The sequence below is a fragment of the Eublepharis macularius genome, chromosome 4 (assembly GCF_028583425.1).
Source record: "Eublepharis macularius isolate TG4126 chromosome 4, MPM_Emac_v1.0, whole genome shotgun sequence".
NCBI classification, from domain to species: Eukaryota; Metazoa; Chordata; class Lepidosauria; order Squamata; family Eublepharidae; genus Eublepharis; species Eublepharis macularius.
This window is the reverse complement of record NC_072793.1, coordinates 67,963,937-67,991,921: the sequence shown is the minus strand read 5'-3', so window position 1 is coordinate 67,991,921 and position 27,985 is coordinate 67,963,937. Positions and strand designations below refer to the sequence as shown.

At 40.6% G+C, this 27,985-nt stretch overlaps 1 protein-coding gene across 2 annotated transcripts in view; it reads left to right on the top strand.

Moving 5' to 3' along the window:
• Positions 1 to 27,985, top strand: part of ARHGAP26 (Rho GTPase activating protein 26) — a 401,231-nt gene that overhangs the window by 346,402 nt on the left and 26,844 nt on the right. For both annotated transcript variants that reach the window (XM_054976071.1, XM_054976070.1), the window contains one exon: positions 27,481 to 27,591. In XM_054976071.1, the coding sequence (XP_054832046.1) occupies positions 27,481 to 27,591 (111 nt within the window). The remainder of the gene's footprint in view (positions 1 to 27,480; positions 27,592 to 27,985) is intronic.

Below are 27,985 nucleotides of genomic sequence, written 5' to 3'. Positions count from 1 at the left end.
AGATGGCAAAACACCTCCAGGATCCCTAGCCAAACTGGCTTGTGGAATATTGCTACCTGACACCAAGGTGGTGATCGGCATTACCCTGGGCATGAGAACTAAGCACTGATGTAACCCATTCTGCCTTCCCCCTCTAACTTACCTTACATATTTTTGTGAGGATAAAATGGAGGAGACTAAAGTCAGCTACTTCAGGTCCCAATTGGGGAGGAAGAGGTATAAATAAAGTAAATAAAAAATTCCATTTGAGCTGATAATCTGTTTTATGGGAATGATGTTTATGTTAAAAGACACTTCTAAAATTATTACTAGATCAGCTCATTGGGTTCTTGAATTAGACATTTTCCTGCTAAAGGATTTGTGCATGTTCCATAGAGCCAAGATGTCCTTCATTTAGATCTTCCTCTGTTCTTAAAATACTGATTAATATTGTATCACAATGTTTGTCCTAGTTCCTTTTACTACCTGGAAAGGAAATGGCCCAGAGTGAATGTTAAAAAAAAAACTCTAAGAAGCAAGATTTGTCTCCTTATGAACAGTCCTTTCTGGCATAAAAAATACCAGATTTTTCCTTCGTAAGGAGTCCAAATATCACATTTCAGAAATATAGAGATCCCCCTTTGAGGAAAAAAAAGGACTCATCATTTGAGCAGAAGCATCTGCTTCATTAGTATTCTGAAGAAGATTGCCATGGAAAGAAGAGAGGTGGGAGTTTCTTAAAAGCGAAATATTGAAGGCACAATCACAAACGATTCCTATGAGAAGGAAAAATGGGAGGAGCCTAAAGAAGCCAAGGTGGCTCCCTAAAAAGCTTTCTAAAGATTTGAGAAATAAAGACTCATTTAGGGAATGGAAGGAGGGCCTTAAAACCAAAGATGAATATAAACAAATAACCAGTGCTTGCAAGAAGAGTATTAGAAAAGCTAAAGCTCACTATGAGCTTAGGTTAGCAAGATATACTAAAAATAGCAAAAAAGTTCTTTGGTTAAGTTCAAAGTAAGAAAAAGCAAGGACATGGTAGGACCATTGCAGGTACAGGAAAGTGACATTGTAACAGGTGATGATGAGAGGACAGAACTGCTCAATTCCTACTTTTCCTCCATCTTCCCCTGTGAGGGAAATGGCAAAAATAGAACATATGATGAGGGAAGGGAGCGGCAGCCTGAGAGAGAGACCCAGTTTTGTGTCGTGGTTAAGAGCAGTGGGACTCTCATCTGGGCAACTGGGTTTGATTACCCACTCCTCCACTTGAAGCCAGCTGGGTAACCTTGGGTCAGTCACAGCTCTTCCCAAGCTCTCTCAGCCCCAGCCTCCTCACAGGATGTTTGTTGTGGGGATAATACTAACACACTTTGCAAACAGCTCTGGGTGGGTGTTAAGTTGTCCTGAAGGGTGGTATATAAATCAAATGTAAGATCGGCATAAGGGTAGTACATAAACACCTAGTTTCTTTAAATGAATCTAAGTCCTCAGGGCCAGAGGAATTGCATCCAAAGGTACTAAAAGAGCTCGAAGATGTAATTTCTGAGCCTCTGTCCATTATTTTTGAGAATTCTTGGAGAACAAGTGAGGTGCCAGAAGATTGGAGGTGGACAAATATTGTCCCCATCTTCAAGAAGGGGAAAAAGGAAGTTCCGGTAACTACCAACCAATCAGATTGATATCTATACCTGGAAAAGTTTTAGAACAAATCACCAGTCAGTCAATCCTTACGCATTTAGGCAGCATGGGTTTGTCAAGAACAAGTCATGTCACTCTAACCTTACCTCTTTTGGGGGGGGGGGGGAGTTACTACTTGCTGGATCAGGGGAATGCTGCAGATATAGTTTATCTCGATTTCAGTAAGGCTTTTGATAAGGTTCCACATAATATTTTTGTTGACAAGTTCTTAAAATGTGGTTTGGATGCTGTTAGTGTTATTGGTTGACAGGTTGCATCCAAAGAGTGCTTGTTAATGCTTCCCCATCCTCTTAGAGAAGAGTGACAAGTAGAGTGCCTGTTTTGTTCAACTTTTTTATAAATGATTTGGATGAAGGAATAGAGGGAATGCTTATTAAATTTGTAGATAATACTAAATTAGGAGGAGTTACAAATATGGTAGAAGGCAGAGTCAGGAGTCAGGACACAGGATGATCTTGACAGACTGGGAAACTGAGCTAAAGCAAATAAAATGAATTTCAACAGATAAAAATTCTGCATTTAGATAAGAAAAATCAAATGCTTAATTATAGGATGGAGGAGACTTGTCTTGGCAGTAGTATATGCGAAAAGGATCTAGGTGTGTTAATCTGTAGAAGCAAAATAGTAAAGAGTCCAGTAGCACCTTTGAGACTAACCAACTTTATTGTAGCATGAGCTTTCGAGAGCCTCGGCTCTCTTCATCAGATGTAGTGTGATGTGGTAGCTAAAAAGGCAAATGCGATTTTGGGCTGTATCAACAGATGCATAGTGATCATGTGAAGTGATGGTATCACTCTACTCTACTCTGGTTAGACCTCACCTAGAGTATTATGTTCAATTTTGGGCACCACAATTTAAGGATATAGACGAGCTTGAGCGGGTCCACAGGTGGGCAACGAAAATGATGAGGGGTTTAGAGACCAAGTCCTATGAGGAAAGATTGAAGGAGATCAGTATGCTTAGCCTGGAGAGGAGACAACTAAGAGGTGATATGATGATCATCTTCAAGTTCTTGAAGGGCTGTTATATAGACGATCGTGCAGAGTGCTGATTCTGTGAACTTAGGCAGATCATGAGAGAGAGGGCAGGAAGGGTTACATCAGTGCTTAACTCTCGTGGCCCCTTCTTACATGCCCAGGGCAATGCTGATCACCACTTTGGGGTCAGGAAGCAATTTTCCCCAGGCTAGTTTGGCTAGGGATCCTGATGGTGTTTTGCCATCTTCTGGCCATGGAGCAGGGGTCACTGGGCGTGTTGAGAGGAGGTAGCTGTGTATTTCCTGTGTTGGGCAGTGGGTTGGACTAGATAACCCTAGAGGTCCCTTCCAACTCTGTGATTCTAAGGACATTGGTGGTCCAATTGATTTTATATAGAGAATTATTCCAGTCATCAGCAACAACACTATGGGCCAGCCTTTAAGCTGAAATCTTGCATTGTACAGTGCTATGACCTTTATGAAACTCTTGCCAATGGACTGTTATCCTTTAAACCAAAAGAAGAAAGAGAGTAGAAATTTATTTTGAGTGTCTGTTAGGAATAATTCTTTAACTGTGCAAATGGGCCTTGTTGACTAGCATGAAATGAATTTTAATACAAATTTAGTGACTGGAAGACAGGGGAGGGGGGTGATAGGAAAATAAGTTAGACGATAGAAAAAAAAATTTTTTTTTGGTATAATTACAGCATAAAACTATTTCTTCTGATTGACTACTGGATCAGAATTTCCTAGAGAGACAGATTACCAGATTTGGTTGCATAGGGATAAAATTAAAATGCTTTAGTTCAGTGTACCTGCAAATTAAGAACTAGGTTTTGTAGCATTGGAAAGATATGCACAACAAAGACAAGTGTAACGTTCAGCTTAAAAAATGCATGCTTCTTACAGTATATGAGATAAGCAGAGATAAGGGCCTTTGATCTCATGTTTCAACATGTGTTTGGATATATTGCCTAATTTTATGCTGTTTTTGAATATACCATAGTTCTAGTTTTATTGTGTACTTTGCTATTGACAAGTAGAGGTCACTGATATTAACATCCATGGTCTGTTTTCTCATTATAACCTGTAGTATACATAGTTCTGTTCTCAAGCTGTAGGATATTTTCAGCTGCTGACTCATAGAATTCCCTCTTCCCAGTGCTTGCCATTCAAGAGCCATTAATATCCCAACCCAACAATTCTAATTTTAGCATCCTTTTTTGTATCCTGTTTCTGGCATTTTTGTGCCAAAAGTAATCTTTTTCTTTCTGATTTCATGCTGCTCTTCACAAGTAGATAATGGGAGAATAGAGTCTGCTTACCTTTTTTGAAAATAAAGTAAAAATGTACTTCATATATAAGCAATGTTGACAGAAGTCTTTCTGCTATCTTTGCTGCTTTCATGGTTGGAAAAAAATTTCATACAGGTAATTCCTTTCTTTCTTCCAGAATACAAATTGATCTTAATTCATTCATAAGCAATCGATTTCTACAGAATAGATAAAACTTGGACAACATTAATACAGCGTTGTAGTGTTAAGGTTGAAAAAGGAAAAAACTGAGAGAGGCATTAACAACTTTATTTATTTATTTATTTATATACAAGATTTTTACCCCACCTTCATAGAGCCAGCAAGGTAGCTAACAAATTAAAACAAATTAAAATCTCAAGAACCATTAAAACTAGCATACAACTATGTCATTAAAACATGTTAAAAACAGAACTTAAAATGAATACAAAAGCTAGAAACAACCATTTAAAAAATTGGGGAGGGAGGAGGGATCACTGAGGGACTGCCAAGTAAAACAAAAATATCTGCAGCCTCTGGTTACAAACAGCAACAGAATAGTTGTGAATACCATAACATTCATATGCAAGTAATATTCATATAAGTAATTAACTACATTCTCGATTTAAGTTCAGGGTAGTCTGATAACCCATAATGTCCTACCAAGGGGCAAAGGCGAGTTTTACCTGATTGGGAATTCAAGGACAGAGGACATTATAGACACAGTTGCCATCTGTATTTATCCATTGTCATAAACCTATACAGAGAGCAGAGTATAAGGGTAACCTGAATGTTTATACAGTCAAGGATCTGATTCTGTGGAATGAACACTGGCCTTCGCAAAAAATAGGGAGGGTGGTGGTGAAGTTGAATGTATCTGTCCTTTAATCCTGTTTAGAGAATGTAACAGTGGATGTGTCATGTAACATACATTTATGTTAAAAAAAAATGCAGTGGTCCAAAGATAAGAGCATGCTGCTTACTGAAACATCTCCCTGTATACTTCAATAAGATGTTTACTGTGGAAAGAAACACGACTCTGGTTCAAGTCTCTGTATATGTTTCAGTGGCAAATGTTGACTTCTGTACTTACTGAGGAGTTAGAAGCAGATTTTTGTATATAATGAAGATGCCGTCTACAATATGAATGCAAACAATAATACTGGCCTACTTTATAGGGCAGTCTTAAGGATTACCGAGGTGAGAACATTTGCAAAGCATTTCTGAAAGGTGTTATACTTAGTATCATTAGTCGCATACTTACTATCATTACTGTAGTTCCTGAACTTACTTAATCATAGTTAGTCCTGACAGAGAATTTTTAATTCAGCCAATGTGCTTATTAAAATTGGAGTATTTACCTGCCATCATTTCAGCATTCTCTTTAGGATTCCCTAGGTCAAGGCAGAAACATAAAAGTGTTCAAAGACAGTCAGTCCCCATGGCCTTAGCATGACTGAGTTATATACACTGTGCTCATGAGTTCCCTGCTGTCCTCAAATGTCCTGTGAGGCAATTCTGTAGATTAAACATACAACCTGAACTAACAGGTTCTTTAGGACATTAGAAAGCCAGCAAACACATTCTCTTGTCATGTGCCCCAGCTGTCAAGAGCTATCTGCCTGTTTGCAAAGGTTCCTGCTACTGCCCTTGTGGAGGCTTTCCTCCTATTCCGTATATGTAAGGTAGGGGACAGTGACAGCCAAAAAGCAGATGGCCCAATGAGGATCCATGTGCTATGGATCTCTGTTTTAGGATACACATGTGTAGTGAACAGGCAAGAACACAAGGCAAGACCTTCAGCTTTCCAAACTACTATTTGTTGATAAGCTAAAAGAAGGAACGTTGCTGTGGTCTTGTTGAGGAAAGGAAATGCAAACGGCATGTTATTTCCAATAGAGGGCAGAATTATGCTTATATCAATGTTAAAGAAAATGTGTATGCATGCTTTATTTTGTTTGTGCATTGGTATCTTATAGGGGAAGGTATGGAGAGGACCATTTCAACACGCTGGGTTGAAACAACCAGGCACTTATTCATATCTAGGTATAATATGTGAAACTTGTTATTTATTTACAAATGGGGCACCCACAAGGACTTGCACCTCCCCTCCACTCCATTTCTTTTTCCTTCCGTGAAGGCCTCCATAAACTCCACTCTTTTCTTGGAAAATTCTTGTTCAGTAGCATCTTAAAGACCATCAAGATTTCCAGAGTATAAGCTTTCAAGAATCAAGCTCTGTTTGTGAGAAAAAGAGAGCTTGGCTTTTGAAAGCTTATACCCTGGAAATCTTGTTGTCTTTGAGTTGTGACTGAACTTAAGTCCTGCTGTTCTACCCACCTGAAATTATCTCCTTTACCTTCTTACTTATGTCCTTCATAGCCTTCAGCCAACCTACTTTATCTGCCCCTCCATTCTTCAGCTTTCCTACCTTCCCTCTCCAGGGAAGCCTGAACTTAGCAGAACTGTGCGCCAGTTGTTCAGTGCCAGATGCTGGTCCTGGCCCAGTTACACAGTGGGGAATCCACAAGTACTTGCAGGGGGCAACTCATTTTATCCCTGTATCCCCTTCCCTACTCTATTTCCTCTTTCAGTCCTCAGGGCAACCCCCATATCCTCATCTTTCCCTCCTTTCTTCTTCTCACCAACCTACCTTTTAACTGCCATTGAAAGCAGTTCCCGTTGGATATTTAATCTACAGAATTGTCTCATAGGACATCCAAGGACAGCAGGGAAATCCTTAGCAGTGTATATAACTCAGTCATGCTAAGGGCTATGGGGACTGACAGTCTTTTGAACACTTTTACATTACTGCCTTTCAGATTTTTCTGAAAACCTGTCTTGTCTGTTCAATCTCTGGATTTAAGTATCCTCAGATTAGGGCCACTTGGCTATTAGTATATAAAATGATTCTGACTTTAAATGAAAATGTGCTCAGAACAGATGAACGATTTTATTTTTTAAGAAAATGGAAAAAACAGAGCTAGTCAGCCATTTTTTTTATTATGGCTATTTTTAGCAAAACAGTGGAAATGGGATATTATAAAAAGAGTTCTACAGCATATTCCCCTGACTTTTATGTATCATTTCCATGGCAATTCTGATGCACAAACAAGAGATATTTACAAATATACCAGCTTTATTCCTCTGAGTTATCTGTTGCTGTGGAAAGGGCTGTTGTCTTTGAGATATGCTTGTGGGCTTCCTGGAAGCACCTGGTTAGATACTCTTGGAAGCTGGAATAGATGAGCGCTCAGTCAATGAAGCCACTCCAAATTCAAAGAAAACTTCCATCCACAATTTATTTTTTGCATATTCATTATCTGAAACATCACTGACAATAAATGAAGCTTATGCTGTGCCTACTTCAGCATCTTTGTCACATACAATTTCATTTTATTGTTGTCAGTCACTGTCCCAGACATAATCTTTGTCCTGTTTCTGTACACGTATGCTACTTCCTCCTGGAATTTCATGTTCAGAAAGAGTTTTTCATTAGTGTGTGTTTTAATTAATAAATGCTGTAGTTTAAAAACTGCATCTGTGTACACATACCCCACCCCAGGAAATATGCTGAATCTATATAAGATAAAATGAGCAGAGTATTCAGGTGAACAGAGACACAGATGCAGCCCTACAAATTCATTACGGGAAATGAAAGCAAGAGAAAGATTCCAGTATTGAAAGTTGGTAAATAGGCAAGAAGAGACAATGTAATGCTTTAGTCTGACTAAGCTGCAGCAAGCACTGGTATATCATCAGTGTGTGATGCTGCAGTACCATTATAAAAACAGAGTGTAATAAGCGATGTACAGTAGTTTGCATCTATTTCTCTCCTGAATATCAGCAGTAGGTCATATGTAAAAAGAGTTACACAGTCTCTAAGAATTAAATTAGACATTCAGAGGATCTGTTATGGTTGTACACCGCTCTTTTGGTGAGATGAAAAGGTCTAGGGCCGTGATGGCGAACCTTTTTGAGCACGAGTGCCCAAACTGCAACACAAAACCAACTTAATTATTTCAAAGTGCCAGCACTGCAATTAAACCTGAATACTGAGGTTTTAGTTAAAAAAAAAACAGCTCATACAGTTGTTCCAACTAATAAATAACTCTCTCTCTCTCACACACACACACACTCAGGAGCCACGAATGAAAGTAAAGCAAGTTAAATCAAAGCAGTTTGCCCTTCTTTAGACCAGCAGCCCTGCTTGCAAGCTCTCGCTCTCGCTCTCTCTCTCTCTCTCTCTCACTCAAGAGCCACGACTGAAAGTAAAGCAAGTTAAATCAAAGCAGCTTACTCTTCTTTAGAAAGCCAGCCCCAGCAGCCTCTGCTTCCTGCTGCTAAAGAGACGGGCAGCAGGGAGGCAGCCTTGAGGAAAAGGAATCACGTGGGCAAGGCCAAACCCCATGTGATCTCTGCTCAGAACGCCATTCCAGGCATTCCCCCTCCAAATGAGCCCGGGAACTAGCGATCCAGCAACTTGGCTCGCGTGCCCACAGAGAGGGCTCTGCATGCCAGCTGTGGCATGCGTGCCATAGGTTTGCCATCGCTGGTCTAAGGGTTATTCTAATGCTACATATTGTTAAAATAGGTGCCTGTCTAGTGCATCCTTCTGCCAAAATGTTCCAGGCAGTGTATATGGCTCTTCCTTTCTCATTTTGTCCTCACAAGACCCTGTGAGGTACATTATACTTCAAGAGACTGACTGTCTTGAGGTCACCTAGCAAGCTTTGTGGGAAACGAGCTTTGGTTCTGGGCCTCCTAGATCTTAGTCCAAAACTCAATACTGTACCACACTACCTCTCTTTGTATGTTTGTGTGTCCTCTCTTTGTATGTTTGGTATCTTTGAGTACTTTAGAATCTTATTCAAAAAGTAAACACATAGTTGGCTATATCTTTTTGAGAGATCAGTTGCTCTTTCTGTGTTCATGACTCGTAATGTGGTGCTAATGTTTATGGGCTGTGCTGGTCCACCCCACATATCTGCAGGAAGATGAAATCTTCATATGCATCTTTCAAGGCAACACTTCACCCTTCTCCAGAATGATAATACCTGGATCACCAGATATAATAGTATTGTCCGTCACTGTTCTCTTCCACTTCACTTTTGGAAGGTTCTCCAGGCTAGTCCCAAACTCTGCATTTTGATGTCTCAATTGATAAGCATACAAAAATGGCTTCAATTTTTTTCCTGGTATAAATGGATTTAAAGTGGATCATACTTGAGCCTGCTATCTGTCCAACATCACATTTTACATCCTAAGATCAGCCTTTAGTATGTGCTTTCAAACTATGCAATTGGCCATATTAGCACATTGGTACTCTCATAAACAGGATATTCAGCATGCATGTGTTTGTGGTGTGTCAGAAGTTGAGGATCTTCCTCATTATATTCTGCACAGTTCTCTATATTTGGAACCCAGGCATAAATTTCTTGAGGCTAAATGAGCAAATCTGTCTTCGTGTTCAGTTGTGGAGAAAATAACATTCCTTCTAGCAGATGTGGACCAGCATGTTATATATGTGATAGCTTTATATGCTTTGACCACCCAGAAAATGGGTGTAAAAATTGTGTCTGAAAGTCATACTTTTTAGTAACAACTTGTTTTTTTCAGAGGAAAAAAAGTAAATGTGGACTGATCCCTAATTTAATTAAATACCCTTTAGCTCTAGTTGTCTGGTGCCCTAATATTCACAAGAACATATTAACTTTTATACTCATTTGGGTATAGTGAGGCTTGCATGATAGTTGGCAACTTATCTTGTTGATTGCTTTTATTTGTCATCTTCTGTCAGTCATGTTTTACTTACAATAAAAATCTACCTACCACCCCACCAATCTGCACTGCATGTGGAGGTGGCCATTCCATCAGCAGACACCTTTTAATCTGTACAAACAAGAACTGTGCTTATATGAGTTTAGTTCTCTTGCATTACACAAGTCCCTGCTTTTCAGAGTGGAAGGCTAGGACATTTCTTTACCCTTGTTCAGGAGATTTGTGCTACTGTTGCCTTCTGTAAAAACCTTCCCAAAATATAGAGCAACACGGTAATACTGCTATCAGACAAGAAACAATTCCCGTGTACTATAATGCCTCCACAATCAACAATAAAGCACGTAATATTATTTCCAGAATTATTTATTCACCAATATATAAGGGGTATATTAAACAACTTGTATTTCAAATTATCTCTCTTAGCACATTCAAGAACTGCACCACATATTGCACTCCCCCTTAACCTCAATCATATAGGCATTTCAGACGTCCTGTAATTATTCTATTAAAGTGTCACGTGCTCCAAGTGCTATAATTATTACAATTAAAGTGCATTTACTGGTCAGACATCCTATGACACTACTTTTCCTATACAGGGTTTAAATTGCCTTGTTCACAATTATAATATACAGTCACAATATAGGTGCAGTCCAAGATTGACTCCAGACACTGTGGGTGTCACAGTTCATGGGTAGACCTATGTCCTTCCAATATACGTTGTAAACTCTGTGACTGAGTTCTCTAACGGACGGTCCAGATCCTTGTAAGGTCCGTTTCCAAAGTTCTTTTTCAAAGAGCACAGTAGCTGGAAAAACATACATAGTCATAAAGAATCCCTGAGTATCTAATGTTTACACTAACACATTCATGGTACAATATACTCACTCAGAGATTCTTGCAATTAACCTTCCATATCCCCTTCTAGTATTCCAATTACTTCCATCTGCATCTTGTTAGCTAGTAACCGTTTTATCCTCTGAATGTAATCCACGCCCCCATCATGTAGTTATTCTCTCTTAAAGAGATATTAGTCCCATAAGTAGTTATAAGAAACACGTATAGTCATTGGCTATATTCAAGCCATTAGGTATGAGAGTATTGAGTTTATATATCCAAAAAGTTTCTTTTTGGTGTAGTTCCCTAGTAGCAGTCATATATTCCCTCTTTCGAGTCTTGAACAGCACTGTGAATAGCATCTCCATGTCACTATGTTTTCTCTCCAAATAATGTTGGACCATGGGTGCCTCTAATACGTTATTCTTTATTCTGGACTGATGTTCACCAAGCCTTATTCTAATGGAGCGTGTGGTACTTCCTACATATAACAGACCACATGGGCATTTCAAAACATACACTACCCCCTCAGTGCCGCAGTTAACAAATTCATTTGTAGTCCTTAATCCTGACTGTTCCAAATCTTCTGTAGTCATTATTAGGGAGCATTGCTTACATCTCCCACATTTGTATACACCCCTCGGCAGTCCCATGTTCCTGGTGCCAACATCATAATTTAAATCCGAATGTATAATCTGGTCTTTGATGTTCCGGGTCCTCCTGAAGGCTACCAGTGGGGGAGTCTCACAGCCTGGGATATCATTGACAAGCGGCCAGTATTTCAAAATTGCCCTGCGGATGGCATTTGCTTTCTCACTATAGTCAAGAACACCCACAATACGGTCTCTGGTCGTTCGTACCTTCGGTCTAAGTAATTCTTCTCTGGTCGTTTCGTCAGCACGTCGTCTTGCTTGTAGTAACACCCTATCTGGGTAGCCCCGTTGCTTCAATTGCTCTTGCAATATATTACTCTGGAGAACATAATCAGCAATACTAGTAGAATTTCTTTTTAGTCGCAGGAATTGTCCAAAGGGTAAGTTGGCCCTTAGATGTCCGGGGTGAAAGGATCTATAATGGAGTAATGAATTTTTGTCTGTTTGTTTCCTAAAAGGTCTTACCGCCAGGGTCCCATCCTCCCCCTTATACACTGTCACATCCAGATAATTCACAGACTCCCTACTTGTGCTCCAGGTGAACTTTATATTGGGATGTATACTGTTCATCCATTCCCCCAATTCTTGGATGTTGACATTTTCATTTGTCACTAGGAAGAGATCGTCAATAAAACGAACAAATATGATGATGTCCTTCCAAAATGGATTAGTTACAGGATTACAAAAATAGTCCCTTTCCAGCCGTCCCATAAATAGATTCGCTATACATGGTGCTGCAGAGCATCCCATCGCGACCCCTCGAAGCTGAATGAAAAACTGGTCTTCTACTCTAAAGTAGTTGTTTTCTAGTATTATTTCCAAAAGTGATGTCAGAAAGAAAGTGGGTGGGCGCAAACACTCTCTTTGATCTAAAGTTTCCATTACCACTAGGCGTGCCTCTTCATGTGGAATATTAGTATACAGTGAGGCAACGTCCAGTGTTGCTAGTATCGCCCCTGTTGGTAATTTGAAGCCTTCAAACTTCTTGACAAAGTCCCCCGTGTCCAGTAAAAAAGTCGGTAGTTTTCTTACAGAATCCTGGAGAAAAAAATCCAGATATTTAGACAATGGTTCCAGGATAGAGTTACTTCCCGATATAATTGGGCGGCCCGGAGGGGGAAAACCTTCTTTATGGATTTTAGGCAATATGTACATTACTGGTGTCCTGGGAGACAAATTAATTAAGCCTTTATGTTCCCGATCTGTAATATGTCCCAATGCTAAAGCTTCATCCACGGTTACCTTGATTAAAAAACCGATCTTCTTCACAGGATCATTGGGGATTGGTTTGTAGTCCAATTCATTATTCAATTGTCTCCTCACTTCCATCATATAATCTTTTTTATCCATCACCACTATTGCACCTCCCTTATCAGCCTCTTTTATTATGATGGAACGATCAGATCGCAAATCCTTTAAAGCCATCCTCTCCCCCTTCGGTAGGTTGTTGTATCCAATACCTTCCCGGGCTTCTATATTGTCAATTTCCTTCAATAACATCTTCTCAAAAGTCTGGACACAGTGGTTATTGACAACGGGATTATATGAGGAGCGTGTGAAGATGCCCATTTCCTTTCTCTTAAATGTTGTACCTCCAAAAACAATTTTCAATTTAATTTGTCTTATTAGTTTAAAGACGTCTATCCTAGTTTGGAAATCATTATACCTGGGAGTTGGCACAAACCCGAGGCCTTTATTTAAGGCCACTTTTTCTAAGTCCGAAAGAGTTCTGCTTGAGAGATTAACCACTAGGTCAGTTTCCCTTGTTGGTGTCAGGTCCGTCTTCCTCTGTTGTGCCGGCCCCCTCGTAAAAAACGGCCCCTGCCTTCATAATTATGTGTCTTATTACCCGGCCGTACTGACATAGATCTAGTAGACATGCCTTCTTCTAACGAGGTGTCGGTATCCTCTCCCTCTGTAGTCTCTAAATCCGAGAACTGAGTTAAGGGGTTTGACCAGGAGACCTTTTTTCTCTTAATATTTTCTTCATTCCACCAACTGTATACCCGCCCCGTGGTATAATCCCTATTATCCCTCTGGTACTTCCTTACTTTGACTTCTTTCATTTTGTTTTCAAAGTCTTTAACTAGTTTCTCAAGCTCCTTTATCTTACTTTTAAATTGGTCTTCCTCAAAGCTGTTTTTGAGTTTAGTCTCCAAAACTTCAATCTCCTTGCCAAGATTCTTCACCTCCACCTGTGCTGTCTCGACCACTAATAACATAAGATCCATGGAACATTTATTCAATACGGCAGCCCATCTATTTTTAAATTCTTCCTGGTCTCTAAAGAGGCCAGGAGGTTTATGTATACGGAGACCTCTAGGTATTCTATTAATCTTGCAATATTCAATCAGGGAGCCCGCATGAAGTTGATAACGAAGCTGTTTTTTCTTCAGGAACTGCAAATTATTCCAATCACTTTCCCCATTACTCTCATTTTTATCAAACGAAAAGGGAGTGGAAATAATATTACGTGCTTTATTGTTGATTGTGGAGGCATTATAGTACACGGGAATTGTTTCTTGTCTGATAGCAGTATTACCGTGTTGCTCTATATTTTGGGACGCTGTAATTAGAGCCATGTCTAACTTTGAAGGATTGTTAATGTATACTGAAGAGGATAAGACACGTATTATCTCTGAAATGTCATCCACTCCCTTTTCGTTTGATAAAAATGAGAGTCTCCTAGAGGTCTCCGTATACATAAACCTCCTGGCCTCTTTAGAGACCAGGAAGAATTTAAAAATAGATGGGCTGCCGTATTGAATAAATGTTCCATGGATCTTATGTTATTAGTGGTCGAGACAGCACAGGTGGAGGTGAAGAATCTTGGCAAGGAGATTGAAGTTTTGGAGACTAAACTCAAAAACAGCTTTGAGGAAGACCAATTTAAAAGTAAGATAAAGGAGCTTGAGAAACTAGTTAAAGACTTTGAAAACAAAATGAAAGAAGTCAAAGTAAGGAAGTACCAGAGGGATAATAGGGATTATACCACGGGGCGGGTATACAGTTGGTGGAATGAAGAAAATATTAAGAGAAAAAAGGTCTCCTGGTCAAACCCCTTAACTCAGTTCTCGGATTTAGAGACTACAGAGGGAGAGGATACCGACACCTCGTTAGAAGAAGGCATGTCTACTAGATCTATGTCAGTACGGCCGGGTAATAAGACACATAATTATGAAGGCAGGGGCCGTTTTTTACGAGGGGGCCGGCACAACAGAGGAAGACGGACCTGACACCAACAAGGGAAACTGACCTAGTGGTTAATCTCTCAAGCAGAACTCTTTCGGACTTAGAAAAAGTGGCCTTAAATAAAGGCCTCGGGTTTGTGCCAACTCCCAGGTATAATGATTTCCAAACTAGGATAGACGTCTTTAAACTAATAAGACAAATTAAATTGAAAATTGTTTTTGGAGGTACAACATTTAAGAGAAAGGAAATGGGCATCTTCACACGCTCCTCATATAATCCCGTTGTCAATAACCACTGTGTCCAGACTTTTGAGAAGATGTTATTGAAGGAAATTGACAATATAGAAGCCCGGGAAGGTATTGGATACAACAACCTACCGAAGGGGGAGAGGATGGCTTTAAAGGATTTGCGATCTGATCGTTCCATCATAATAAAAGAGGCTGATAAGGGAGGTGCAATAGTGGTGATGGATAAAAAAGATTATATGATGGAAGTGAGGAGACAATTGAATAATGAATTGGACTACAAACCAATCCCCAATGATCCTGTGAAGAAGATCGGTTTTTTAATCAAGGTAACCGTGGATGAAGCTTTAGCATTGGGACATATTACAGATCGGGAACATAAAGGCTTAATTAATTTGTCTCCCAGGACACCAGTAATGTACATATTGCCTAAAATCCATAAAGAAGGTTTTCCCCCTCCGGGCCGCCCAATTATATCGGGAAGTAACTCTATCCTGGAACCATTGTCTAAATATCTGGATTTTTTTCTCCAGGATTCTGTAAGAAAACTACCGACTTTTTTACTGGACACGGGGGACTTTGTCAAGAAGTTTGAAGGCTTCAAATTACCAACAGGGGCGATACTAGCAACACTGGACGTTGCCTCACTGTATACTAATATTCCACATGAAGAGGCACGCCTAGTGGTAATGGAAACTTTAGATCAAAGAGAGTGTTTGCGCCCACCCACTTTCTTTCTGACATCACTTTTGGAAATAATACTAGAAAACAACTACTTTAGAGTAGAAGACCAGTTTTTCATTCAGCTTCGAGGGGTCGCGATGGGATGCTCTGCAGCACCATGTATAGCGAATCTATTTATGGGACGGCTGGAAAGGGACTATTTTTGTAATCCTGTAACTAATCCATTTTGGAAGGACATCATCATATTTGTTCGTTTTATTGACGATCTCTTCCTAGTGACAAATGAAAATGTCAACATCCAAGAATTGGGGGAATGGATGAACAGTATACATCCCAATATAAAGTTCACCTGGAGCACAAGTAGGGAGTCTGTGAATTATCTGGATGTGACAGTGTATAAGGGGGAGGATGGGACCCTGGCGGTAAGACCTTTTAGGAAACAAACAGACAAAAATTCATTACTCCATTATAGATCCTTTCACCCCGGACATCTAAGGGCCAACTTACCCTTTGGACAATTCCTGCGACTAAAAAGAAATTCTACTAGTATTGCTGATTATGTTCTCCAGAGTAATATATTGCAAGAGCAATTGAAGCAACGGGGCTACCCAGATAGGGTGTTACTACAAGCAAGACGACGTGCTGACGAAACGACCAGAGAAGAATTACTTAGACCGAAGGTACGAACGACCAGAGACCGTATTGTGGGTGTTCTTGACTATAGTGAGAAAGCAAATGCCATCCGCAGGGCAATTTTGAAATACTGGCCGCTTGTCAATGATATCCCAGGCTGTGAGACTCCCCCACTGGTAGCCTTCAGGAGGACCCGGAACATCAAAGACCAGATTATACATTCGGATTTAAATTATGATGTTGGCACCAGGAACATGGGACTGCCGAGGGGTGTATACAAATGTGGGAGATGTAAGCAATGCTCCCTAATAATGACTACAGAAGATTTGGAACAGTCAGGATTAAGGACTACAAATGAATTTGTTAACTGCGGCACTGAGGGGGTAGTGTATGTTTTGAAATGCCCATGTGGTCTGTTATATGTAGGAAGTACCACACGCTCCATTAGAATAAGGCTTGGTGAACATCAGTCCAGAATAAAGAATAACGTATTAGAGGCACCCATGGTCCAACATTATTTGGAGAGAAAACATAGTGACATGGAGATGCTATTCACAGTGCTGTTCAAGACTCGAAAGAGGGAATATATGACTGCTACTAGGGAACTACACCAAAAAGAAACTTTTTGGATATATAAACTCAATACTCTCATACCTAATGGCTTGAATATAGCCAATGACTATACGTGTTTCTTATAACTACTTATGGGACTAATATCTCTTTAAGAGAGAATAACTACATGATGGGGGCGTGGATTACATTCAGAGGATAAAACGGTTACTAGCTAACAAGATGCAGATGGAAGTAATTGGAATACTAGAAGGGGATATGGAAGGTTAATTGCAAGAATCTCTGAGTGAGTATATTGTACCATGAATGTGTTAGTGTAAACATTAGATACTCAGGGATTCTTTATGACTATGTATGTTTTTCCAGCTACTGTGCTCTTTGAAAAAGAACTTTGGAAACGGACCTTACAAGGATCTGGACCGTCCGTTAGAGAACTCAGTCACAGAGTTTACAACGTATATTGGAAGGACATAGGTCTACCCATGAACTGTGACACCCACAGTGTCTGGAGTCAATCTTGGACTGCACCTATATTGTGACTGTATATTATAATTGTGAACAAGGCAATTTAAACCCTGTATAGGAAAAGTAGTGTCATAGGATGTCTGACCAGTAAATGCACTTTAATTGTAATAATTATAGCACTTGGAGCACGTGACACTTTAATAGAATAATTACAGGACGTCTGAAATGCCTATATGATTGAGGTTAAGGGGGAGTGCAATATGTGGTGCAGTTCTTGAATGTGCTAAGAGAGATAATTTGAAATACAAGTTGTTTAATATACCCCTTATATATTGGTGAATAAATAATTCTGGAAATAATATTACGTGCTTTATTGTTGATTGTGGAGGCATTATAGTACACGGGAATTGTTTCTGTAAAAACCTGGCACAAGCTGAAAGAAGACACACATACACAAAGTATTCTGGCTGATGCAGAAGACTTGGTGAGGGGCAGGGCTTTGTGCTGCTGTCCAGGAGAAATACTTATTTGTGCCTGCTCTGAAGAAGAACAAGACCATTCTTCTTCTTGAAGTACTCTGCATAGCCGAGAGTCCTTGTTCAGTTTCTTATGCGTCCTTTGCAGAAACACCACAAGTCATTCACTGCTTCTGTCTTTTATAAAAAACAAAGACAGATCTCTTCTCTACTTGCATTCTTCGTAATTTACAGAGAACTTGCCCGGGGTATGGGACAGTTCAGAGCAGGCAGGAGAGGGGCAGAACAGGACAGGGGGTTACCATTGGCGACCTGGCAAGGAGATTTGGAGAGCCCTGTCCATATTTGGCAGTTCAATCCCAAATTGGAAGCATGAGCAAAGCTTCTGTGTAGGTGTGTCTTAACTCCCTGTTAATTATGACTGCTAGTCACACACATCACAAAACAACAGCACTTTTGGTCAAGAGTCAATACTTTCTGTGTTGGGGGGAAATGTTAATTTTTTCTTTTTCTCAGGTCTCATAAGTACGCACCACTACATCTGTGTCTCAACACCTTAGTCAGAGGAACAAAAGTAAAAAAAGAATGAGCCCTTCTTTATTTTAATTAGGCTTGAGCCAAAGCTGTCCTTTCCTGATCTTGCAGCAAAAGAGGCCTCTGCTTCAGTGATACTTTGAAAGAAGCCTCGAAAGGAGAGTGTGTTTGTGGCACAGCTGCTCAACCGTACCATGTTCAGGCTCCTTTCCCTGGTATTTAGTATTCAGGGAGCAGCAGAAGTGGGGTTGCTCTGAAGTGGGCATCTCCGAAGTCCTGATAGGCTGCTGCTGCTGCATGGCTGAGTTTTAAATTAGATCTTCTGTTTCCGTGGGAACAAGCAAGTCATCATATAGGCAGTCAGATTTAACTCTGTAATGTTGCTACTGTGGGCAAACAAAGCCAGTTCCAAGCGCAGGCAATGCTTCTTGAATAGACATTGTTCCCACTCTGAATTATATTCAGTTGCCTTTGGTGCAAATCATTACATAGCCAAATCCGATTGGCTGAGTGACTGCTTGCGTGTTTCTAGTGAGAAAAAAAATGGCGCTACAGCAGCAGCTGATCAAGGCTGTGAAGGCTTTCTGAACCAGCCTAAAATAAGCAGGTATTGTGTGGAAGTGGGTAAGTGAGGTTCAAATGCAGCCAAGATGCTGTGGACGCTGTTTTAACTTTTTTTCAGCTACATTTCTTCCATGTTTGTGCTAATCACATAGTCTGTCACACATAAGCCCAGCCATAAAGCAGTTTGAGTAAGTAAAAAAAAAATCTGACCTCCATTAAAAACTGTTCTAATCTGGTCAAGAATGTTCTCTCAGTGCCAAATTATCATGATGATTCTTATTTAGATATTTTCCCACCAGAAAATTGGACTGAAGCCACCAGCTCCTTGCACATAATCTACTGAGTGGTTCTCAACCTCATGTGGACAACATGAGTCCAATGTAAAATAGGAAACAAGGGCACCACTGTGGTTTCTAATTCTGATGAATTACAAGAAAAGGACATCCAGAATGTTTAAGTTTAATAAAATAACACAATTCTTACTTGTGGAGAAGTGTTGTGTTGAAAGCTAGAGATAAAATTCTGACTCATATTGACATTGCGGAAAATTTGATCTCTGAGGGGAAACTTCATGAATAATTGCAGGTGTGATAAAATTGTGAAAATTCATTTAATATAAGCAGAATCTACAACTGCTGTCCTTGGAAGACTACTTGGAGCTGTGGTTCATTTGCCCAAACTGCCACATAATTTCTAACCACAGCATCATTATATTCATCATCAATTACTAGCATTGCTACAGCCCAAAGGATTAAAAGGTAATGTGGTCTTATGAGGCTGAAAACAGCGAAGAAGAAAAAAGCTGCTGAGAAAAACCACGTTTAAACAAAGCAAATGTGTGTGCAAAAAGTGCTCGAAAATTTGACCTTTTCAGCTGTCATGAAAACGAACATGAAATGAGGTAAGTCCTACCAGCTCAACCATATTGAAACCATATAGTGGATGCTTCATGCAGTGAACACTTCACATACATCAGCCTTACCAGGTAGATTGGCCCTCATTTCATGGCTTGTCATCACCAAATACACCTGGTAGCAATATATGGTTGTATGGACAACATATGGTGGGAGATTATTTTCTTGGAGTGCTGTAACATACTAATGGCTTGCCAGATGCAGGCAGATATTATTTATGTATTTTCTGAAAACATTCCTTCCCTGCCCTTCAGCCAGCTAAGTCTTCAAGGTGGCTTACAAGAAGATTAAAACATTGCAATATAATAACATAAAAACTTCCATAAAACTTGTGTAATTTTAAAATATTCAAGCAGATTCATCAAACTACAGTAAGATATACAGCAATTCATTTTTAAAAGGGTCTATCCCTTAGCAAATCAATCAGCTGGTCATATAAAATTGTTTTATGCACCCAGCCTGTTTGATAGAAACAATCCAGCAATAATGGCCACCAAAGGAGGAGGGAATCAGCAAAATCATAAAATAATCAACAAATGGCCTGGGAGAAATAAAAATTCAATAGGCTCAGAGCAGAACTAGATAGTACTTGAAAAAGCACAGCGAGGGTGGAGGAGACACAAGACCATCATGGTGTTTTTCAGTGGCCCCGTTAGGCTTTACAATGACAGCAATATCCTCAAGCTGAACCCAGGGATGCTGTCATGTCCAGTTTGGTCCTCAGTTCCTGGTAAACACCTGAAGAGGAGAGTATTCCATAGTTGTGTACCACAACCAAGAAAGTTCTGCTTGTAATAGCTTCCCCTTACCTCACAGAAAAGAGTGAGACAAAGCAGGATTTCTAAAGGCTGTTTTATCTAATGGGCAGGTAATATAGGAACAGGCAGTAATTTAAATTTCTGGTCTGAATCACACCTTGAATTGATCTCAGAAGCAAATAGATGGCAAGTACAGACACCAGTGTGGTACAAATGGTTGGAGAGCTGGACTAGTAGCTGGGAGACTTAGGTTCAAATTGTCACTCTGCCATGGATGCTCGCTGGGTGACCTGAGGCCAGTCACACACTAGCTACTGTCAAGTAAGATTCACAATTTATTGTGAATAAATTCTAATACTGTAAATAATTTTCTCTGGATATATCATTAGGGATGCTTGAAAATCAGCTGGTTTGGCTTGCATCTTGTTTTCCAGTCCCCAACTTCTAATTCACCCCTCCCCCAAAATAATCCTTGTGTTTTGAGAAGGCTGAATCACAGCGGAGTTAGAGATCAGAGGCCCCTGTGTCAGTGTTGCCTAACCACAGCAATTGGGGGGCGTGGGTTTAGAAGGCCACTCTTAGAGTGGCTTTCTAATCCACCACCACCACTCCATGACACAAATGGCTTTTGATCAGTTTGAATCGGCAGCATCATTGCCTTGTGCACATTTTGTAAAAACCCAATGGAAACCAGATAAGCAGGTGTTTGTGGCTGTTCTGTATGAACCAAGCAGATCTGAGGATCAACTCGCATTTGATCAATAAATTCAAATATGGTAAGTTCAACTGTATGACATGTTTGTGGCAAAATTATCAGCTTCACTAATATAAAACTTCATGCATCTGTCAAAGTAGAAAGTTTATGCAACAATAAATTGATTAATATTTAAGATCGATATTTATTCCGCCCCCTCTGCCCATATTATGTGGCATTTTTAAAAAGCAAGTCTGTTAATGATAGGACATTTTGGAGGTCTTTCATTCATATGGTAGCCATAGGTTGGAGGTGACTTGATGGCACATAACACACACGAGGAAAGAAAGTATTCAATGGGAACATGTATAGGATATACTAGGTACATACAGAAAGTGAAACACTATTTGCTGAATAATAATTCTGCAAAAAGAAAAAATGAAGTGGAAAAAAGATCTTGATATTATCCTTTAACCAAAATATGATTCTAAGTAACTGTTGCTCTTTTTTTGAGATAAGAATTTGGTGACTTAAACATTATTCAGAATTGAATAGCCAAGCTTTCTGTGCATATTTATATGTTGCTTATATAAGCAAAATATTTGAATGCAGGCCAGACTAAGAACTTTGATAAGAAAGAAGACTGAAGTTTCTGAAGTTTCTGGCTTCTATTAAGGTGGAGTGTAATTCTGTAAATTTTAGTTAGTCCTTTGTTCTTATTTAATTAACTTGTTCAAATTCATTCTTATCTGATGATATATGTACATTTACATTATTGCATTAATATGTACTTTGCTGAGTTAATTAACATCCCAGAAACACACATTTGTGGTATCTTGCTCAACAAAGCCAGTCTCAGCCAGAGAGAGACCCCCCCTCCCCTTTATGTGTTGTTCCTTTTCTGGCATTGAAAAAAATATATTGCCCTTTTGAAATTTAGTTTAATTCCTTCTATCTTGCATTGTGCTACCCAGATTTATGAAGGAGTAGGTGAAAAACCTGTAGCATTGTTTAAAGTGTTAAGCAGTGTTCTTGATTACAGCCCTCCTCAAATTCAAAAAAGAGGCTCCATCTGCTCAAATGAGATTGTTGGGTAGTTCCTTAGCTGTAGAGCAAAATTGTAACATTTTCAGGGCCAAATTGAGTTTGATTGGTGTTCCCTGTTGCAGGCACCCCAATGGGGCAAATAATGCCCCTTAGAGCTGTTTCAATCAGGAAAGTAGCATGGAGGAGATTAAAGCTCCTTCTCCCCCTACACCATGACCCTGATCCAAACTGGGCCCCAGTGCTGCTTGGGATCTGACTAAAGGAAATGAGGGTCAAGGGAACCTTGAGCACATTTGTTAAAACATATAATGTCTAGTTTGTGACTCAGAATTTGATGTACCTATTTTCTAAGGGAAACCCCTATTAGTTTCCCTACTCTATAAAGCTATAATTGCTCTTCCAGCATTTGCAGTAAACAGATCCCACTTTATTTACAATGAAAGAGCTTAAGAATATTGATATCCAAAGAATTGCATACAGTATGTTGACATCTCTTTTAGAACTGAGGCAGCAAACATTTTTAAATAGAGAAATGTGTGTTTGTAAACTGGAGTGGGGGCTGACATACTAGCGGTTTATGGATTTCCCTTGCTTAGCTTTGTTAGTCTTCCATAGGTTGGTGGGTTCCCATATGCCAGTTCTACTTTTTGCCTTAATATAATTCATTCTTAGTATACACATATGCAGATTCTTTTTCTTTGTAGGTAAGCTGTTTGTGCTTATGTGCATGTCATATGCATTAACATCAACAAAGGTGTTTAAATTTAAGTTTCTTACTAAATACAAAAAGTGTATGTTAATATATATAATCACTCATATGCATGAGTTTACCAGCATGGAAAAAAATCATCACAACTTGCACAAACAGAAAGCTGTGACAAAAGCCAACTGTGCATATACAGTAGTCTTTTCAGAGTATAAAAATTCAGCTAAAAGAACTGTGGAAAATTTAGCCATTGGTGACGCTCCACAGCAATAACAATAATTATGGATTGTGGCATCTGTGATAAAATTCACAGGGAGGAAATTTCAGAATCTTCCCTGCATAAAACTCATTCCCAAATTTAGTTCCATCATTGCTCCTTTGTGTGAACATACCAAGAAATCCTTTCGGATAAGGACTTGGACAAAAGAATGTTAAACTGCATTTGACCATCTAAACAGGGTACTAGCCGCAGAGCCAGTGTTAAGGGCTCCTGATTTCATGAAACCCTTTACCTGCTACACCAATACATCTAATATTGGAATAGGGGCCATGTTAAGTCAGACTGGGGAGGATTTTTTGACCAAGTCATGCAGACTATGCTGGCCAGGTGTAAAGCCTCTGCATCAAGAATTTACAACCTGGAAAGCTTACACAAGAAGGTGTAGAAGGAAGACCCAACAGCCAGGAGCCAGCCATTAGTCTTCCCATCATTGCTTTTTATGCAAGATGGACTATTGCATGAGCTTAAAGCTGCAGACAGCTAGCTGCGCTGACTTCTGTATGGTCTCCAGTAGATGGTTTCTCTTTGTCAGTGAATCAGTGAAATACTTTCCCTAGGAACAGCATTTGCTTACCCCTCAGTGATCCTCTGCTTCCCATCCTGGAGGTTGCACATAGTTCTTCAGGCACTGACTTGACCAACATTCAAGCCACTTCAGGAGATTTCACTGGAATACCTTACTCTTAAGGTCCTTTTCCTTGTGGTGGTGATGCCAACGTGGCTTGTTACCAAGTGGAGAGCCCTTTCCATCACAAAGGGGTTAGGTGTCGTCCACAAAGAGATGGTGGTTCTTTGCCTCATCATCTCCTTTATAACCAAGGTGAGCTCATTCTTTCACAGATCTTTCTGACTGAACCCTGCATATCCCAAAAAATAGAACTGGCACAATCTGACTTGAACAGCATGTTGTGTACTTACATAATATGAATGGTCCCCATCAGAAAATTCGTGGCATATTGCCCTGATATTAGGGGCAAGAAAGTAACCAGGGCAGCTGGTAGCTAAAGGTATGTGTTGCCCTGGCATACATATCCCAAGGTCTACAGCCTCCTCATGGGATCTCTGTTCATTCAACAATAAGTACCTCCATTTCCATGGCTTTTATTACTAACACTTCCATAAAGCATCGACTTGGGTCTCTGTTTCCACATTAATCAGACACTATAAAATCGACTCTATCACCCTAACTGGTACAGCTTTGGCCTGGTTGGCAGACAGATGGTGCCCCATCATTTGATAGTGGCCTTTGTAATATCCCAAGCATAGCAGGATCTCTTCCCTCCTTTGTCTCAAATGAGAACAAAACATTGGCCTTTATCACAAATGTCCTGTAATTTGTTACAAGTTAGTCTGTTGTGGTCTATGCTTGTCTTCTTAAAGGGGGCAAGAATGTTTCCTTCTGTCTGCTCTGAATTTTTATTCTTCAGTGATCAGGTTTTTAGTCATGGTTGTATGTTCATCCCTCCCCCCTCCATGTTTGTGTTCCCGGATTCTGATCTTATCTGGTTCTGGTCAAGAGGTCACAGTTAAAAGTTCTAGTGTTTTTCCTGGATGGCACACATTGTCATTAGGGTCAATATTTGATCAGTCCAGTCCACTCTCTGGGGAGGAGATTGACAGGACCCTGCTATCAGTTAGGCTCACCATGTGCCTCCTGGATCCATGCCCATCGTGGCAGGTAAAGGCCAGTGCCAATGGTCTACAGTCCTCATTGGAGGCCATTGTTAACACGTCCTTGGGCACCGGGGATTTTCCTGGGCCATTAAAGGAAGCCGTGGTGAGACCTCTCTTGAAAAAACCATCACTGGACCCTACCGACCTGGTCAATTATCGCCCAGTTTCGAACCTCCTGTTTCTGGGAAAGGTGATTGAGCAGGCGGCGGTGGAACAGATACAGGGTTTCCTGAAGGATGTCTTGGCTCAGATCCCTTTCAGTCTGGGTTCTGGCCAGGACATGGGACGGAGACGCTCCTGGTTGCCCTCACGGACGACCTTCGCAAACATCTGGATTGAGGCGGTTCAGCACTGCTGATACTATTGGATTTGTCAGCAGCATTCGACACAGTCAATTACGATCTTCTGACCCACCACCTCGCCGATGTGGGGATACAACAGACTGCCTTACAGTGGCTTGTCTCTTTTTTCCACGGTTGGGGACAGAGGGTGGTGCTTGGGGAGAAATTGTCACCCCGTCACCCATTGGTATGCGGGGTCCCGCAGGGGGCAATGCTCTCCCCTTTTTGTTTAACATCTACATGCGCCCCCTTGTCCTGTTGGTGCGAAGTTTCGGGCGTGGGTGTCATCAATATGCAGATAACACCCAGCTGTATCTGATGATGGACAAATGGCCTGACTCAGCCCCAGATGTCCTGGAACAAACAGAGTTGACCGAAACTGAACCCAACAAAGACGAAGGTCCTGTACTTGAGCCACGGGGGACTGGGTTCGGGACTCCGGCTCCCGGCCCTCGATGGGGCACAGCTTGTGCCAGTTCTGAGGGTCAGGAGTCTGGGGGTGATCCTGGATGCCTCCCTGAAAATGGAGGCACAGGTCGCAGCGGTTGTCAGGTCTTCTTTTTTCCACCTGCGGCAGACCAAGCAACTTGTCCCCTACCTGTCTACCTGTGACTTAACTACAGTGATCCAGGCAAAGGTCATCTCTAAGTTAGACTACTGTAACTCGCTCTACGCGGGTCTACCCTTGAGCCTGACCCAGATATTGCAGCTGGTGTAAAATGCAGTGGCGCACATCATTATGAAAGCACCAAATAGGGCGTATAATAGCACCAATACTGCGCGAGCTGCGTTGGTTGCCAGTGGAGTGCTGGATCAGGTTCAAGGTTCTGGTATTGACCTATAAGGCCTTGTGCGGACTGGGGCCCGTGTACTTGAGGGACCATCTCTCCCCATATATTCTGTGGAGGACCCTCTGATTGGGAGAAAAACAACTGTTATCGGTCCCTGGCCCCAAGGAAGCCAACCTCGCCTCGACTAGAGCCAGGGTTTTCTCAATCCTGGCTCCTACCTGGGATAACGCTCTGTCTACTGAGACCAGAGCCTGTCTGGATTTACTATCTTTCCGCCAGACCTTTAAGACAGAGTTGTTCCGCCAGGCTCATGGCTTAGGTTGGGCCTCCTCTGGCCGGAGGATGCAACAACTACCCCCCTCCCTGTGAAAGTTGCCCACCACTGTTTGTTTTTCAGCTGCTGTTGCTGTGCTGCTATATCCAGTTGTATTGCTGTATGGTTGGTTATTAGCTGTATTGTTGCCGCCAGGCAAGAGTGCTGCTATTTTTATATGATGTTTTAATGTTTTAACATGGAACGTTTAAAAATGATTTTAAGGTTGTTATCTGCCCCGAGCCCGCTTGCAGGGAGGGCGGAATACAAATATAATATAAATATGATATAAAAAATTTAATCATTAGTAGATTTTATTTTTTTCATCAGGCATGCAGTAGCTCCAAAGTCATAGCACTGTCCTAGATGGATCTATATTAGAATGTCAAGAGGCTTCCACTGATCATTGATACGTTTGACACACAGAAATTAATTGTGTTTATGGATCTTAAGTGATATCCTACTGTAGGCTGGAAGAAGAAGCCTCCCTCTAACTTGTGTTTTTTCCATTGCAGGAAGAGCTACTTAAGTTGGAGGAAGGTTCCATAGGCTTAAGGAAAGCTTCAAACCTTGCTTAGTGGATTGATAGGTTACAGTGAACTAATGGGTAGTAAATTTCCCCACCAGATATCATGTTCAATAGTATGCTAAGGTGATCTACATCAGCTTATATGCAAAAATTCTTGTGTTTAATTTTTTTTCTTCCTTTGAGAAGCCTATTGAGGAATACAGAAATCATATAAAATGGGTGCTTTATTCATTGTGTTTGTTTTTCATTCCCATAATTGCCTAAGTTCGAATCAGTGTGATTTACTGTAGTTTCTTGTCTTACTAGTATTCCATATAGAGTGGAAGAGACAACTCTAGCAGCCCTTCCTTGCCATCCTTTTGATAATGAATTCCTCTGAGTTTCCAGCGTGCAATGCTCATTTATTCCTAAATGTAAATAGGAAATTGTTTTCATGTGCTGTGGACTGTGACCCAAAGAATAGTGGTCTTGTCTCACAACAAATAAAATAAAAGGTATAATTTGTGTTGTTAAATGTTGAAAATGGTGAGCCAACAACCTTTGAAAATCATCAGGGAACCTCAGAAGCAAAGCAAGTAGATTTCTGGGGAGGAGGACGTAACCAGCTTTGCTGAAGCAGCAAAGATGCATCTTTGCCTGTCAAGAAATCACAGAGCAGGGTTAGTAGACAGCCTGGTTTAGTCTTTGTTTTTCCTGTAGCCATTCCCCAAAGAATCCAATGCTACCATTTTGGAGTTTCCTCTTGTGCCGTAAATGTTCCCAGGACACACCTTACTGCTGGATTATGCTTTGAGTATGTGTGTCTATGTTGTGGTCTCCTGTGTCTTGATAAGTTATCTGGTTCTGTCTTGCAGCCCTCAGAATCCAAGTCCAACATCACCCCTTTCACCGTCCTGGCCTATGTTCTCTGCACCATCCAGCCCAATGCCCACCTCCTCTACGTCCAGCGACTCATCCCCCATCAGGTCCGTTGCAGGTTTGAGGGGTTTGTTTTGCTTGCCTTAGTTGCTGCTGCTACTGTTATATTTTAAGTTGATACACTTTGGTTTTTTTCCCTGCCTTGCTCAAGCTTCTTCACTGCAATCCAGCTTGCTGTTTTAGTTGTTAGCCTTCATAGCCCCTCAGCTGCATCAAACAGCAGGAGAGGAAACTTTTAAACATTACATGACTCCCAACTGAGGAATGGCTTGAGTTACCTAAACACTGCCAGACTTAGCTATCAAGTGTTCCTGTCATCCCAGCTGCAGTGCCACGGGTTTTGTTTTTTAAGAATTCACTGCGTGATTGACTTGAAGGATTAGTTTTGTTAAATTGCTGAACTTTCTTCACACTCATTAAATTCACCTCTACAAAAAGCAA